Source organism: Schistocerca piceifrons, chromosome 1 (assembly GCF_021461385.2).
Source record: "Schistocerca piceifrons isolate TAMUIC-IGC-003096 chromosome 1, iqSchPice1.1, whole genome shotgun sequence".
In the NCBI taxonomy this organism is placed as follows: Eukaryota; Metazoa; Arthropoda; class Insecta; order Orthoptera; family Acrididae; genus Schistocerca; species Schistocerca piceifrons.
This window is the reverse complement of record NC_060138.1, coordinates 996,095,807-996,114,641: the sequence shown is the minus strand read 5'-3', so window position 1 is coordinate 996,114,641 and position 18,835 is coordinate 996,095,807. Positions and strand designations below refer to the sequence as shown.

The following is an 18,835-nucleotide window of genomic DNA, read 5'->3' as shown; positions in this document are numbered from 1 at the left end:
TAGATGAGTATGTTGTGCAAGTGACTCAAAAGTGTCAGATATGCAGTTCCAGCAACAGGCGCCAGTGCAAACCTACCAGCCATGGTCTACACCATGCAGCCATGGGACTGGATGCATTCAAATTTTGTGTGTCTTTTATATGAGGCCATGTGTTTGATTTTGATAGGTGTATACTGTCATCTCTTACATGTAATAAAAGTGCTACAGACCTTGATGGAAAATACCATTAAGGTACTCACAACTATTTTTTATGTTGAAGGAGCCACACAAACTCTTGTTCCAGATAATGGTCTGCATTTGACATCCTCAGGTTTTCAGCAATTTTGCACCCACATCTTCATTTTCCCCTATGTCTAATGGCATGGCAGAATGCTTCATGAGAACATTAGGATTTACATGGAAAAAAATCTTCACATGTACTCCTATGCAGTGATCTCCTTTCTATCATCATACCAACAACACTGGTCAAAGGCCAAAGCCCAGCATCACTTTTAAATACTTAACTGGTGTCCAATAACACCCGTGCTGTTAAAGAAGTGGACTTACAACATCCACTTTTTTTATTGTCATATATAAATCAGATTTTTTTGTATAAAGTAGCATTGGAGCAGTTCCAACAGTAAATGTTATAGGAAAAAAGCCAAGTTTTATTGCACCAACAAAACTTTTTGTTAATGAACACTTGTAAGGAATTCAGCATATAAAATTAACTTGTGATAGCTGGCAGAGCCCAGTGATGTTTTTCCTGTCCATTCCACACCCACATTTATTCATATTTCAGACTCTATCGAGCCATTATGGAGGAGAATGTTTACAAATATGCTATGAGTCATTTGAATACAGTAGTGAAGTGAGTCCATTGTTAAAGTCATTCCCTAACAACAAATCTTTTGGAACTTTATTGTCAACTATACTTATAAAGCTTAAATGTGTGTACAAAAGAATGAATTTATTAATGAAACTTAAAGTAGCTCAGTTTTGTAATCATTACAAATTTTAAAAATATATATTGCATTTCCAAAATATGATTCATATTTGTTTACTTATAATGTCTGTAAAAAAGTAGAAAAACTGCTAAATTTACTGACAGATTGTAATAATCCAAACTACAGCAAAATAGATTCCAATGTGAAACACTAAGTAAATAAGTAAGTAAACATTGTTAATTTGGAATAATAGTACACATTTTTCATGTAACACAAAGATGCTGGAAGTATGAGCTAATGATTGTGTTTCTTTAATCAAACAATCTGTCTTAATAGAAAAACTTTAAAACCTTAAATCCCATAAAGACACAAATCGATAGTGCTCCAAAATGGCAAAGTGCTCTTGCCGGCTGTGGGACTGGATACACTGCATACACAATAGTGTGTGCAAGTCGGAAAGCAAAGTATCCACGGTATAGATTTAGTGCCAACTCTCGATCTGGATTAGTCAGTGTATACAAACCACCAATCAACATGAAAACAGGGATGTTTTCTAGATCATTGCGATGGGCCCTGAAACAAGATGAAGATTTTATTTAAAAATACATTGAATTTCAGCCTTGAGAATTGTGGACAGAATGTATTAGTACAAAATATGTGAACCCAAAATCTGATTCATTTTTCCATTCACTGTTTATCTAAAATAATCATAATATCTGCATCTCTTAGAATCTGCTTTCATTGTCTTAAAATACAGTGAAAGTAACAGACAAAACTGATAAGTAAAATTTGTTCCTTGATGCTGTATATATCATTGTTTCAATATTGTATTTCTACTGAAAACACTTCACTGCAGTCTATTATATAAGATTACTAGCAACCTGCCCTGGCTTCACATGGGTAGCACTAAGTATCTACAGCCAGACAATTTGTCTGAAGCAGTGGTAATAAATTATGTACATAAACCCTCCTTTTCTATTAGGCTGTCTGTTGGTGAAAACTGTACCCACCCCTCTACAATAGTTCATGACATTAGCCTTCACACACAGACAGAAAAAGACACAGTGGGAGCTTTAATTTTTAGTATGTACTGATTTGTGTAAAAGATACATACAGGATGTTCAGTAGGAATGGTCAGTATTCAGGAATATGACAGGAACAATTATTCAAACAAAAATGTCTAGTAAACATGAGTGCTAAAATGAATACCTTGTGAGCTATGAGCACTTTATCTTCGATACTGTAAACGAATCTCCTCTATTGCAAGCTTTTGCTATCCATATTTTGAGAAGTGGTAGTAAGAGCTAAAAGAAGAAACAAAAAGCCCAGTAATTATGGATTCTAAAGGACATATCTTAAGAGCTATGAGCACTTGTTCATCTTTGTTAATATGAAATACACCTCTGCTACTGAACAAGTGTTCATAACTTTTATGTTGTGCATTTTATAGGCCATGTTTATCACACAATTCTGTCTTATTTTGGTCTACACTACCTCCTCCCTAAATATGGAAAACAAAGTGCTTGTGGTAGAAGAGATTCGTTTCACAGTACTGACGATGAAATACTCATGGTATGGATTTTAGAGCCCATGTTTACTAGACTTTTTTTGCTTCGGATTATCATTCCTGCCATATCCCTGAATACTGACCATTCTTTTTGAGACATATATACATTCAAGTCAAGCTTCAGTGCTCTCTTGTGTTGTGACAGCTGTTTACTTTACTACTTTTCCCACCAGATACCACCTCCTATGCAGTTGACCAGCTCGAAGCTCCAGTCATTGCCACGAGATGTCACTCTAAATGGCAATTAAATACAGAATGACTAACAATACATGTATTACACATCAAGCGAAACACCCAGAAGTGGAGGAGGAATCAAAATGAAACTTCACAGTTTGAGAAAGTATGTGATGTTATTTCAGTAATTACAAAACTGAGTCAAATTTATGAAGAATTTGTCAGTATGCGCCCACTTATCAGTATAATGTTGCACCCTTTCTGGTCTGGATGCATGTACTGATTCGGTTGGGAAGAATGTTATAAAGCTGCTGTATTCTCTATAGGGGCATGCTAGTGCATAACTGCTGTAACTGATCTGTTACAGCCTGGGTATTGGGGCTGGTATGAAGTTGATCTCTGTGCTGCTTCCACACATGTTCAGTTGGTGACAAATCTGGGGGATCCTGCTGGGTACAGGAGTACCTCAGCATCATGCAGGCAGTTTATACAGACACAAGCCACATGTGGACAAACATTATCCTGTTGAAAATAGCACCACCATATTGTCAGATGAGACGTAACATATGAGGGTGCAGGAGGTCTGTGATGTACCGTTGTGCCACCAGTGTTCCCTCAGTCTCTACCACCTGCGACTGAAATGATACCTTATGGGTCCCCTTGTCATGACACCAAGAGTAATACTGCTGTGCCTCTCAAAAACATTGGAAGAGTGGGATCCTTCCCCAGGTCACCACCATACTTGCTGACAGTGACCATCTGGGATAGTGCAGAACTGCAAATCATAATCAGTCCATGCTTCCTAGTCATGGAACTGCTCCAAATACAGCTCTTTGTGTTGTGATATTAATGGCAGTCTACACATGGAATGGCAGTTCTATTGTCTGACTGCTGTTAGCCTTGGATCAATGGTTTTCTATGGTGCAGAATGTAGCAGTGAGTTCATTACTTGTCTTCAGATGCAAAGTGCAGATGTTAAGGGTTTCTGATGTACTTGGTGTGTACTATGGTGCTCATCCCTTGTGGTGGTTAGCTGTGGTTGGTTGGAATCATGATGATATGTTTGCCTACCCTGACATTCTCATGCATCCAACATTGGGCCAATGGAGACCCACAATGGGGCTGCTTTCAAACCGCCAAATACTCATTATGCTCTCTCAGATGAATATGTGGCATCTCCATGTCCTTCACAGTGATCATTGAACTACAGATGCTGTTCATGCCTCTTATAGACTCTATCAGGCTTGGTAATGACACTAAACACAAACAACACTAATCCACTTTGGTGGCTGTTCTACCTGTCACAGAAAATTGCAGCTCCAGTCATTTACCAATTCGCCATTGATGTGTACATGTATGAAGTTACATTGACATCAATCTTTTCTTTTGGGTGCTTCACTTTTTTTATCAGGCAGTGTGTATACACAAGCCTTCCTTGTGACTCATTCTAGGTATTAGTGAAAACTGAATCAAAATCCGTACAGTAGTTCCTGAGACTGTCCTTCACATTCAGACAGATTATTTATAATACATATAGATACAAAACAAAATTAAATCATCTAACAGTAATGAAAAACTTATTACTGTAGTACAAAATTTATGAGAAAATAGTAATCAAACAAGAAGGATTGAGTGATTTATTGATTGGCTGACATGACTAATTTGCTTCTTCATGACCCTTTATGTGCTCATTGCAAAGAAACCTGCAGTGGCTACTTATGCTTATTAATGTGTGTTCTGTAAGAATTATTAACAGGTAAAACCAATGTGCCGGACCTGTACTTAACCTCTTGCGAAGACTCTCCTCTGGTGGAATGTTGATTGCTAAAGACAAAAGTATGATCTTGCATAGTTCTAAGTTCTCTAAAAGATTCCAGGAAGCTCAGTACCACAAAATCTTAAGACCTGACTAAATTATTTTTTATATTAAACCTTACTTCAAACATCTTTATGCTGAATGTAAAAAAAAGAAATACTCAATAAAATCCACAAACTGTGTATTAGTAGCCATTAGTAGCTAAAAGCACATTCATAGATTTCATGTGTCAACCATATAGAGTATGTTCTGTTATTAGCAGTCAGTGGCTAACAAAAAGGTAAAAATGGCAACTTATTGCAAAAATTGTAAGTAACACTTAATTTACATTAATTTATAGTTGTGCACTATGTCAACTGTCCCCCTCAGGAGACACCACCTTAATGAAACACTGTCCTTGTAGGTGAGGGGGTTTGCGTGACCCAATGAAGTGGAGGGCTATACTACTGGCAGGGCCTCCCAAGCTGGAAAGGTCTCCATAGAGGATCCAGATGAAGTGTGTCTCACAACATCCCGTCTAGTGCCCTGTCCTGTCCTATCCTATCCTATTTCATCCCATCTTATACTCCCCCTTCCTTTCCTTTTCCTCTAGGTGATTGTGTGGCAGCAGGCACAGTCCCCTAATGTGGACAAAAACACATATCATAGAAACTAAAAGGAGAAGGAGAACTATGTCAACTGCAAAAATTGATGTGTCTTTGACTGCAATATTGATGGATTCCAGCTGCAGTTAATCATGTTCTAAAAATACACTGGAGTAACAGTGCATGTTAAAATGGAACATCACACTGGCTCATTTGTAGCCAAAGCAAATGACAGGCTTTGATATCTACAACCTACCCCCATGAACCATGGACCTTGCCGTTGGTGGGAAGGCTTGCGTACCTCAGCATACAGATAGCCTTACCGTAGGTGCAACCACAACGGAGGGGTATCTGTTGAGAGGCCAGACAAACATGTCGTTCCTGAAGAGGGGCAGCAGCCTTTTCAGTAGTTGCAGGGGCAACAGTCTGGATGATTGACTGATCTGGCCTTGTAACACTAACCAAAACAGCCTTGCTGTGCTGGTACTGCGAACGGCTGAAAGCAAGGGGAAACTATGGCCATAATTTTTCCTGAGGGCATGCAGCTTTACTGTATGGTTAAATGATGATGGCGTCCTCTTGGGTAAAACATTCCGGAGGTAAAATAGTCCCCCATTCGGATCTCCGGGCGAGGACTACTCAAGGGGATGTCATTATCAGGAGAAAGAAAACTGGCATTCTACGGATCGGAGCATGGAATGTCAGATCCCTTAATCGGGCAGGTAGGTTAGAAAATTTAAAAAGGGAAATGGATAGGTTAAAGTTAGATATAGTGGGAATTAGTGAAGTTCGGTGGCAGGAGGAACAAGACTTTTGGTCAGGTGAGTACAGGGTTATAAACACAAAATCAAATAGGGGTAATGCAGGAGTAGGTTTAATAATGAATAGGAAAATAGGAATGCAGGTAAGCTACTACAAACAGCATAGTGAACACATTATTGTGGCCAAGATAGATACGAAGCCCACACCTACTACAGTAGTACAAGTTTATATGCCAACTAGCTCTGCAGATGACGAAGAAATTGAAGAAATGTATGGTGAGATAAAAGAGATTATTCAGATAGTGAAGGGAGACGAAAATTTAATAGTCATGGGTGACTGGAATTTGTCAGTAGGAAAAGGGAGAGAAGGAAACATAGTAGGTGAATATGGATTGGGGGTAAGAAACGAAAGAGGAAGCCGCCTGGTAGAATTTTGCACAGAGCACAACCTAATCATAGCTAACACTTGGTTTAAGAATCATAAAAGAAGATTGTATACATGGAAGAAGCCTGGAGATACTAACAGGTTTCAGATAGATTACATAATGGTAAGACAGAGATTTCAGAACCAGGTTTTAAATTGTAAGACATTTCCAGGGGCAGATGTGGACTCTGACCACAATCTATTGGTTATGAACTGTAGATTAAAACTGAAGAAACTGCAAAAAGGTGGGAATTTAAGGAGATGGGACCTGGATAAACTGACTAAACCAGAGGTTGTACAGAGTTTCAGGGAGAGCATAAGGGAACAATTGACAAGAATGGGGGAAAGAAATACAGTAGAAGAAGAATGGGTAGCTCTGAGGGATGAAGTGGTGAAGGCAGCAGAGGATCAAGTAGGTAAAGAGACGAGGGCTAGTAGAAATCCTTGGGTAACAGAAGAAATACTGAATTTAATTGATGAAAGGAGAAAATATAAAAATGCAGTAAATGAAGCAGGCAAAAAGGAATACAAACGTCTCAAAAATGAGATCGACAGGAAGTGCAAAATGGCTAAGCAGGGATGGCTAAGGGATGGCTAGAGGAAAAATGTAAGGATGTAGAGGCTTATCTCACTAGTTGTAAGATAGATACTGCCTACAGGAAAATAAAAGAGACCTTTGGAGAAAAGAGAGCCACTTATATGAATATCAAGAGCTCAGATGGAAACCCAGTTCTAAGCAAAGAAGGGAAAGCAGAAAGGTGGAAGGAGTATATAGAGGGTCTATACAAGGGCGATATTCTTGAGGTCAATATTATGGAAATGGAAGAGGATGTAGATGAAGATGAAATGGGAAATATGATACTGCGTGAAGAGTTTGACAGAGCACTGAAAGACCTGAGTCGCAACAAAGCTCCGGGAGTAGACAACATTCCATTAGAACTACTGACAGCCTTGGGAGAGCCAGTACTGACAAAACTCTACCATCTGGTGAGCAAGATGTATGAGGCAGGCGAAATACCCCCAGACTTCAAGAAGAATATAATAATTCCAATCCCAATGAAAGGAGGTGTTGACAGATGTGAAAATTACCAAGCCACGGCTGCAAAAGATCAGTTTGGATTCAGTAGAAATATTGGAACACATGAGGCAATACTGACCCTACGACTTATCTTAGAAGCTAGATTAAGGAAAGGCAAACCTACGTTTCTAGCATTTGTAGACTTAGAGAAAGCTTTTGACAATGTTGACTGGAATACTCTCTTTCAAATTCTGAAGGTGGCAGGGGTAAAATACAGGGAGCGAAAAGTTATTTACAATTTGTACAGAAAGCAGATGGCAGTTATAAGAGTCGAGGGGCATGAAAGGGAAGCAGTGGTTGGGAAGGGAGTGAGACAGGGTTGTAGCCTCTCCCCGATGTTGTTCAATCTGTATATTGAGCAAGCAGTAAAGGAATCAAAAGAAAAATTCAGAGTAGGTATTAAAATCCATGGAGAAGAAATAAAAACTTTAAGGTTCGCCGATGACATTGTAATTCTGTCAGAGACAGCAAAGGACTTGGAGGAGCAGTTGAACGGAATGGATAGTGTCTTGAAAGGAGGATATAAGATGAACATCAACAAAAGCAAAACAAGGATAATGGAATGTAGTCGATAAGTCGGGTGATGCTGAGGGAATTAGATTAGGAAATGAGACACTTAAAGTAGTAAAGGAGTTTTGCTATTTGGGGAGCAAAATAACCGATGATGGTCGAAGTAGAGAGGATATAAAATGTAGACTGGCAATGGCAAGGAAAGCGTTTCTGAAGAAGAGAAATTTGTTAACATCGAGTATAGGTTTAAGTGTCAGGAAGCCGTTTGTGAAAGTATTTGTATGGAGTATAGCCATGTATGGCAGTGAAACATGGACGATAAATAGTTTAGACAAGAAGAGAATAGAAGCTTTCGAAACGTGGTGCTACAGAAGAATGCTGAAGATTAGATGGGTGGATCACATAACCAATGAGGAAGTATCGAATAGGATTGGGGAGAGGAGAAGTTTGTGGCACAACTTGACTAGAAGAAGGGATCGGTTGGTACGACATGTTCTGAGGCATCAAGGGATCACCAGTTTAGTATTGGAGGGCAGCGTGGAGGGTAAAAATCGTAGAGGGAGACCAAGAGATGAATACACTAAGCAGATTCAGAAGGATGTAGGTTGCAGTAGGTACTGGGAGATGAAGAAGCTTGCACAGGATAGAGTAGCATGGAGAGCTGCATCAAACCAGTCTCAGGACTGAAGACCACAACAACGATATCTACAATTACATCTACACTCTAAAAACAACTGTGAAGTGCATGACAGAGGGTAATTTCCATTGTACTGCAAAGGATTCCGGGATACTGTAAATTATCTACAATTGAAGATTGCTTACAAAATACTAATACTGTGCATATTGAAGTACTGATCATGTGTGTGCAGTCTGTGTGTGTGGGGGGGGGGGGGGGGGGATGGGGGGTATCATGAGAGGCACATGACATGGAAAAATAGATTGGGAGGGGTAGATAGAACGGAAGAAGAGGAGGGGGATATTAGAGATGAAAGTGTGAGTGTAGATTAATGGTGTAAAGTGGGAGGCATGGGAAAAGGATGTAGCTGGGTGTGGGACAGTGGCTAGCAGGCTATGTTGTAAGAAATATTCTCATTTATGTAACTCACAATTTAGTTTGGGGCCCACACCCCTCAGCAATATTCTAGGAAGAGTCACACAAGTATTTCATAAACAATATCGTTTTGGATAGCCATTTCCCATTTGTATGGATTCGGAGTACATTGGTGTTGGGAGAGAGAATCCTGATGACCAGTTTGGTGAACTGAGTGCCCAAATCTTTGCTGCTACATGGCACAGAATGCTTAACAGCAGGCTAGGGTTTTTCACATTATAGATACGTTTTGCCAATGGTAGGGCTGGAGTATTTGGTACTGGTACTGGAAGGTGTTTATGACAACATATGCAATGGGGTCAGTCACTTTTGTAATATCTACATGCAGCTAATACAACATATGTCTCACAAAAAATGTAGCAATGGTTTTTATGTAAATATTCTGCCATGATGGGATGAACTTCTTGTTGTTAGTTTTGAACAAGAAATTCATCTGATCATAGCAAAATAGCTTGGAATATTTTAATAAGTGTGACATTTACAGCCATGAAAGTTTACATTTTGACAATGGTTTTTGGGAAAACCAAAAGGCTGCAGGGATGTCTTGAATTTTTATATCCAGTGAATGTTGTAAAAAATTGAAATTATTTTCAAAGATTTTAAATATTAGTTTTGTCTAGCATTTAATTGTAGCTTGTATTCTGAAACAGTTGAATAATACAAGTTATGCCAATATGAATATGGGTTTTCATGCTTATTACACCATACCTCAGTATGTGTTACACTCTACCCCGCACTGGGAAACATTGTAACAATTTACATTCATACTTAACATGCTCAGTAACTACACCAATTTCAAAGCCTCACTCAGTCTGTGAGCTTTAAATGATTGTTAAGGGATCCTTAAAAAAATACATAAAAGAAAAATGTCTTCACAAATACATTTTTCAAAATTTAAGAAAATAACTTCTTTGTTACACAGTGCCCCATCTTCGCCTATATATCATGTTCCATAAATCGTGTCATGCAGGAGGGAATATTTGGATGTGGAATGAATCAAATTACACATTAATATGCAGAAGCAGCAACTGTAGACTACTCCCAAAATGTAAGATAACAACAAATTTTGACTAGGTATAGTCTACTTATACTGATGCTTATGGGAATGACTTCTAAATTATTTTATATAGTTTTATCACATTAATAAAAAAGCAACTGCTCTGATAAAAGCTATGCTCCTCTAATGTAACCTAGTACTCAAATGGTGATTTTATCCAATAAAAACTATGCATGCCAAAGACTCATTTGGTATCTTTTGGGCAGGCAGTGAGCCCAACCTTAGTGAAGAGGATCAAAACTTCATTGAAAAGGCAGGAGCTCAATTTGAGAGAGACAGACTAAAAGTAATCATAGAAAAATACATTATGTATTCCTGACATTGTATCAGTGTGGGGGCAACCTGCAGTAGGGTGGACTCTGAAGAAGCATTCAAATGCAAGATGGCTAGTAAGGGTTGGATAAGCAGTTTCAGCAAGGCTACGTTGCCATCTTTGGATCTTGTGCTTGATGATGTAGTGTTATAAAACATTAAGATCCAGAGAGGCAACATAGCCTTGCCAAAAATGGTTACCTAAGCCAAATAAATGCTTTACAAGTGATCTTGGCATGTAAATGATTCTTCAGAGCCAATAGGAAAAACAAATATTAATTATGTTAGTGAAAGAAGACATTAAGGTCATAAATAGTAATGTGCAAATTCACAACAATGATATCTTGCATAAAATGGATTTCATGTGGGTACCAGAAAATTAACATTAACAGCAAAAAAAAAAAAAAAAAACAACTTTATGTCAAAAAAGCTGTAGGTGTTGATGAGAGCTGTTTTCCACAATTTGCTACAAAATGATCTTAAGATGTTGGCAGGAAGTACTTTTAGAAAGGGGCTTAAACAATAGTTTATACATAAAAACCCATATAACTTGGAAATAACAAATAATAATGTAAGTGCTACAATCTTCTCCTAGCAATAAATGTTGTACTTAATTACATATAAAATCAGCTGTTCATTATGGGGCAAATGACTGTCCTACTGTATGAATTAAATCATAGAAGAGTGTGAAAACCTTCTTTGTGTAACCAAATAATGCTGTAAATGTTCTTTATATTTTACAGTTGTTTAAAATAACTCTATGCACAGAAAATAAATTACAGCATACAAGTTCAAGCACAGCTTTAGATGACCCCTATGATCTATCTGTAGAGTGGTGAAGTCAAGATCTGTTTAATACGAATGAACACTGTAGTGCAGACTATAATGTGACAGATGCATGCATGTGTAACCAACAAGAGCTTAGACAGCCCAGAGAGGAGTGGTGCTGGGGAAAAACCCACCACTCATGCAGTGGTACACCACTGTTTTATGCTTCTGCAAGAGCAGACTGACACATTGTCAAAGGGAACACCAATTCATTCTGGTATTGTGAAAGCCATACCTCTTTGTATAATACAATTAGTCTCTTCACTCATTTAGAAAAGAAAAGAAGACAATCAGCAATGCACAACCCAAAGTAAGCCAAAGTACACAAATTGTTTGGTAATGGTTACCCCATGATTACTTGCTTAGGTTGCTACTGTTATAAATGTGATACTTGAGATCCAACATCCAGCAGTAAGTTATATTACCATAACTCAATACACCTTCCACCTAAAACTGTCATGTTAAAGTGTCCTCAAAATAATAATTATTTACAACCAAAACAGAAACTGTTGGATTTCAGCTGAGAGAAGTAAAATTTTGTAAGTATTGTTTGATCTCTGGTTTTCTGAATTTTCTAAAATTCTTTTGTTATGATAGTGATTAGAAGCAAGAAAAAGTGTTTTGCAGCAGTTTTCAGCAAAAACGTTTCATACCGTCTGTACCTTCTTCTTGGCATCTATTCACACCCTCAAACCTTAGAAGTTGACACTCCTGTTGGAAACAACTTTATCTTCTACAAATAAGTCAAAGTGAAACTGAAGTTTATGGACAACCATTCTGCCAACATACACATGTGTTAGTTATCATCATCATCATCATTATCAGGTTGCATGTTCATTTTTCCAGGTGCTGATGATGAGCCTCTTGCAACTTTTTCTATTCTTGTACAGCTCTTCTGTATGGACCCTCTCCTAGAGGAGACCACAGCATTCACAAAATTCTTATGCAAAAGCTAGAACTTTACAGAGTGAGAGGTACAGCATTCAATCTGATAAAATCCTACTTAATGAACAGATATCAAAAAGTAGAAATATGAGATTAGCAGATTAATAAATGCTACTCATATATGGGGAAGATTCTAAATGGTGTGCCTGAGGGAAGTGTCCAAAGGTCACTCACCTTTCAGATGAAATCCATTTTATCTGCAGATGACACAAATAGTTCAATTAAGGGGATGCATCTAAAAACATCTACACATGGAGCTGAAAGTGTGTTCATAGACTAGATAACAGGTTTGGAAATAATAAACTGATATCGAATTAGAAAAAAAGGAACAGATATTATGAGCTTTAAAAACAATCATTAAAAAAGTAAAGAGTTAATGCAAAAAATCGGACAACAAACTTGTGCAAGTACTTTGTGTAAACTCTTTAGGGTCTCCACCTCAATGATAAATCAACATGGACTGAATACCTCAGTAGTATAAGCAGTAAGTTAAATTCAGACTGCTATGCACTATGAAAGTTAGCCAAAATTGTTAGTACTGAAGTCCTTTGCACACTTAGAATCCATAATGTCTTATGGAACAGAATTATGGGGAAGGTAAATAAGTATGAAGGAGGTACTCATCATACAGTAAAGGCCAATATGCTTAATGACCAATGTGAAACAATGAACAAGATGCCTTCAAACATTCAAACTACTAAATATTTAAACAGTAACAGATATTTATGTATACACCAGATGTCTCCCCTAAAAGTCATAGGCATATTGTCTCTAATGTTTTGGCAGATATTTACAATTTTGTTCTTGAATTGTGTAACTGGAGTCAATCCAAACAATTACTGCTGATAAGGTTGTGACGGGATACTCAATGTAAAACAAGAGGCGTTAGTTTGTTATCCATTACAAAAAACTTATTTTTAAATCAAAATTTTACATGCCCATTTGATAGAGCTCTCCTAGATTAGTCTAGCCTAACTTTCATTCTACTGACATGTATTAACAGGAATAGTAACTCATGATGAATAAACAGGAATCCAGCAGTAACTTAGTAGTGCTGCCTGCTTGGCGGTAGTAGTCAGAATGGGTCAGGGCAGTGCTGGGCACTTTAAAAAAATTCGTTTTGTGTGTGTGTGTAATACTAGTACACTCTGAGAAGAACATTAGTAATTAGAATTAACAAAAAAACAGGAGGTTCATCTGTACGAAACAGTGAACCGTTGGATACTGAGAATAAACCAACATGGAACAGGTCATTAGGAGAAAAGTGTATCACATTCAACTGTCTTCAAAGCAATATTAGTCAAGTAAAGAATATTAATGCCTTTAAGCACACGGCAAGAGAAATACTGGAGAAAAGCCTGTTTTATTCTTTAAATGAATTTACTGGTTGTTGCAAGGAAAAGCCAAAAGTATGACTTATGCAAAAGCAAGAAAAAAGAATTAATCATCATTCAGTCTTGATAAGCAATGTATATGTATGTAAATTTAAACAAAAGGGAATTAGTCATATACTGTAAAGAAGAACTGAATGTATGAAAATATCATACACCGCATGTACTATGCTGCAGTTTGTGCTATAAATGCACTAAATTGCGAATACTGCATATAATTGTCATTAAGTGATCAAAGTATCAAGATCCATTTGTAATTATGAACCATGTATCAACTGAAGTACATCAAATAAATAAACTTTCAGTGACACCCTTATTATTTTGATTCATCTTCCCCTTCAACCATTCATCATGTTAACAAGGGGTTAAAAAATTTCACACATCACAGTGACCTCATGCTGAAGTGTGTAGGTAACCATCTCGCAAATATACACATGTATTAATAATGGTTTGTTGTAATTTTGTATGTCTGTGTTGACAGAATTAAGAATTTTAACTTCTGGAGTTAAATAATGGTCAGCAATTTGGTGCTAGAAGTTTGAAAGTATTAAAGACAATGTTAAGAAATACCAGTTGCAGAGAAGTAGGAAGGATTTTGGAAAGAAAATTTGTCATTTTGGGTCAGAATATGGGGATAGTAAAAGTTCTGACAGAGGCTGTGGTTCAGCTGATCCAGTCTATGATTTATTGTTAATGAGAGGATAATGGATGTCACCTGGTTGTGGGAGTGGTTGGAAAGTTACATGCATGGAGGATATGCCACAGAAATTTGTTTATGATTAGTTTTGTGTGGTACTCGCAGCCTGTGAAGACAATGACCACAACTTCAGACACTGAGTTGGAGCTGATCATCATGTATGTATGTGGGTGGCAAGACTTTATGAAAAAGGCATATTTATGTACAAGGAGAGTGGTCAGGAAACTGGAGGTGTTGTTGGTGTACTTAATACGTATGGAGACTGACATCACAAGATTGTCAGTTTGTTTTAACAATAGTGAGAGTGTAGAAACTGATGACAAAAATTTATCAATTTTTAAGGAACAAGTGATTTGTAATAAATTAAGAGTGGACTTTACATGTAGATCATTTTGTAAATCAGTTACAGAGTGATAAAATTACAGGTTTATCATCCACTTCCTCCATTAATACATGAAACTGTCATTTCAGCCTTCTTCAAAAAATTGTTCACTTGACTGAGCATCTCAAACATATTGTACCAACACGTGAACTTCCCACAATAGGTAATAAGTTTACCTGCGAACTCTTTCCACATCTGGATCATCCTGTTTTAAGGAACCATCAAAAAACTTTGAATCTTCAGGATTTACGAACACCTGAAAAGAAAGAACTTGATTAAGAGGTTATGACTTTATTATACAGAATTACTGATGAGCAATAATAAAAATATTTTTTTCATATAAATGACAATAAACAAGTTGTATTTACAACAGCAACTTAAATATCTCAATCATAAGGAGAAGGAATAGTGATGAACAATAACTATCATTACGTTTTGTCATATAAAATAGTTTTTTAAATGCTCATACAAGGTTAGAATGAGATTACTGACTTGTCTTATCTCACTACATTACTGTTTATGAAAGCTCAGCTTGAAATATATGTTGACTTTGTAATTAGTAGTTGACATGTTGTTACACAAATTTACACCACTGACCTTAGCCTGCAGCCATATTTCAGACATTCCTCCCACATAAACAATCTTCATTCATTATCATCATCATCATCATGCATGCCTAAGAAAGATCATTAAGTTGGTCTGGTACTGATCATAGTTGCATATTGTTACTAATTAGCAGATGTACGGTATGTTCTGTATAGAGCTGAAAAGCCATTTTAAAATAGGGTAACATTTCTGACTCTCATATCTAATTTTCGTCAGAGTTCATCAGCATGCCACTATGGTTCAAGAAGAATTAATGTTAGATATACATCTGCACACATGTTGTATGCAGTGATTATGTGCTCATCCACTACTTTGGCAACACAGTTTTATTGCTTCAATTGCACATCATCTGTGCAGACTCCCAGAATAATTTGAATCTTCAGGAAAAGAGCCAAGGAATGTATTAGTAGGCAATAAACAATTTTCAAATACTACTTCCAACTCATTTCACAGAAAACAATTACATGTTCTGAAAAATAACTTCTATATTTTATGATCACACTATTCATCATTTGTCTACATACTTAACAGATATGTGATCTAATGAATACTTGCAAGAGGAATGTACTGAATGAATGCAGGTTTTTAACTGTGATCGCTAACTCTTATAATCCCAAAAAGGATAAGTAATCTTTACAGTTTATTGATATAAATTACAGAATTGGCTCTGTGGGTAATATTTTAGCTTTTTGAAATTTATAATGGGCTATTCAGATATGTTTTGTGATGTAGGAAACTGTCAGTCTTTCTCAAATTACTTAAAGAAACAAGAACTTACTCTTGTATGGTGAGAGGTGGGAACACGTAATGCATCCAGGAACATTGTCAAACATGATTGTTTTGGATAAGATCATTTGACACTAACTAAAAGCCAGTAACTTGTTTTGTTACATTGGCATGTCCAGGAAAGCATTGAAATCTTGTGTGGACATGACAGGTCTCAGCCATGTTAGCAATCAGCTGCATGACCCAAGACATATTTGATAGCTATGCTGATGTGCTTATGTATATAATTGGGAAAAGGAAGGAATCTCTAAATATGGATCCCCTACTTTTCTGACAGTTATGTCAAAGGCTTTTAGGAAAGTGTGATAAAATACATACACACTTCTTTGAAAGTAACTGATTAATAACATCTTAGGTTGGGGTTTATAAGAGAAAACTACTTTTATGTCTCACTTTCATTCATTCATTTGTTGTTTGTCAAGTTAAGATGTGATAGAATAAAATAAGAAAATAATCCTGCTTACATTTTCCATGATTTTTCTTCCACACTGAATTGTGAAATTGCACTTCGGGTACAAAAATGTTACTCCATCAATAGCACATTATTTGCGTGGCACCGGTCTGGGTGGCCGAGCGGTTCTAGGTTGTAATGATTTATGTAGGGGTGACCAATTTCTTGTTGAGTGAGCTCACTACGTAAGAGTCTGGAACCGCGTGACTGCTATGGTCGCAGGTTCGAATCCTGCCTCGGGCATGGATGTGTGTTATGTCCTTAGGTTGGTTAGGTTTAACTAGTTCTATGTTCTAGGGGACTGAAGACCTCAGAAGTTAAGTCCCATAGTGCACAGTGCCATTTGAGCCATTTGCATGGCCTAAGTCTTATGCCCAAAATAGGAAACAGAAGACCATATTGACAACATTCATCAACAAACTTTAAAAATCATTAGAAGGTATTAAAAAACCTGTTATGCTCATTGATGATGCATGAAGTACTACTAAAAGACCTAATCTATACCACAACAGAACCAGTGACAAAGAGATGAACAGGGATATACTTAATTCAAAACAAACATCTAACTCTTGTACCTATAAGAAAATTATTATGCAGTTTCAAACCAATAGAAACTATTAATATGTCTCAGAGACAAATATTGTTGGTCAGTTACAACATGAAATTTGTGCTCTTGTATGGCAAGAGGTGGGAACATGTAATGCATCCAAGAACATTGTCAAACATGATAGTTTTGGTGATCCAAATGTTACAGTGTAGAGAGACATAATATTGCATGGGTGTACTGACCTCCAAATCTTTGAACATGTTACACTCACCAATCAGCATTACTGTGACACTGTACTCCTTCCCCAGGTATGTCTTTTCAGGGGTACATTTGGTTTTGACTTCATTGTTATGGATGACAACCTGCAGACACACTGAACTGTGCAGGTGGAGAAGCTTTAAGATATTCAGCGAAATGGACTGATCTGTCCATTCCCCCAACATAAATCCCATGGAGCATGTGTGGGATGCTTTGGGGAGATGTACTGCAGCACATCCATATGCACCAATGATCATCCAGTAGTTGTAAACCATGCTGGTGGAAGAATTGAATGCCCTACCACAGGAACTCCTTACCAACCTCGTGGCCAGCTTGGGAGCAAGTTAAAGAGCATGCGTTGCCGTCTGCGGTGATCACACACACTGTGAAGAACTGTGTCTCAACTTTTGTAACATCCAGTGTCATTTCTGTTCATCTCATTGCGTATGTTTTTGTTTGCTTCTGTACTGTACTGTACTATGGCAGTTCTTTTTATGTGCAAATCAAGTTTTATTGAGCCATATTACTTGGTAGTGACACATTGTTCAAAAGTTACATTTGTCCTTAGGTTTTGCTTACTAGTGTATTTGTAGTCTGTTGTAATTTAATTGTAAAAGATGGAAATTCTTGGTGGAAGGCAGTGATTATGGCAGAAGGAACTGCCTCTATAGCTCATGTCATAATAGCTGATGTGAAAAAATAAGGTGTGGTCTGGACAGTTCTTACAGTGCATATTTTACTTGACTTTCAGTTTTCTTATTATTCTCCTCATGGTTTATAGCCTCTTAAAGGTTCTCATTTGAGTCACTCTGTCATTATCTCGCTCATTCCATATGATATTTTAGAAGTTTACAAGTATTTTCTAGTGGCTCAGAAATTCCTATCTTTGCAGAAAAAACATTTCAGTGGTCAAAGTGGAGACTTGCAGGCATTTATTTAGTGACCAGCTTTAATAATGCAATATGGCAGGGCAGACTGAGGAAACAAGGAGCCAAATGGGGAAGTTTAGCTTCCTGGAGCTTTTTTCTAAAGGTAAATGATGGCCTGGGAAGGATGAGGCACGTGGTCCAATGATGTTCCAGTGCCTTGATCCCAAATGAGTTTCCTCCAGGCCTGCAAAATAGTTGTCAACTCCGACTATCAATTCTTTGTTTGAAGTGAATCTTTGTCCACCAAGAACAATTTTCAGTTTTGGGGGAAAAGGAAGTCTGATGGAGCCATATCAGGTGAATGAGGCAGGCGTGCAACAATTCATACCTTCGTTCATCTAATTTTGCTATGGTGACAGCACATGTTTGCGGGTGCACATTCTCTTGATGGAAGATGACTTTCTTCCTTACTAAACTGGCTTTTTTTTGGGTATCTTTTGTTGTAAATTGTCCAGGAGGTTATCATGGTATTCCCAGTAATTGTTTGCCCAGTGGGGAGATAATCTACAAACAGAATCCCCGTCACATCCGAGAACACTGATGCCATGACCTTTTCCGCTGAAAGAATTGTCTTTGCTCTCTTTAGTGGCAAAGAATCAGCATGTTTCCACTGCTTTGACTGTTGTTTTGTCTGTGGGGTATAGTAGTGCACCCAAGTTTGATCTTAGATCACAAACCGGCACAAAAAATCTTGT

The 18,835-nt window shown here is 37.4% G+C and overlaps 1 protein-coding gene across 1 annotated transcript in view; it reads right to left on the bottom strand.

Moving 5' to 3' along the window:
- Positions 1-626: 626 nt before the first annotated feature.
- Positions 627-18,835, bottom strand: part of LOC124782958 (microsomal glutathione S-transferase 1-like) — a 38,575-nt gene continuing 20,366 nt past the window's right edge. Inside the window, exons 2-3 of the mRNA XM_047253989.1 lie at positions 14,740-14,819; positions 627-1,499 (exon numbers count right to left, since the gene is read on the bottom strand). Of these exons, the coding sequence (XP_047109945.1) occupies positions 1,256-1,499; positions 14,740-14,819 (324 nt within the window). The 3' untranslated portion in view covers positions 627-1,255. The remainder of the gene's footprint in view (positions 1,500-14,739; positions 14,820-18,835) is intronic.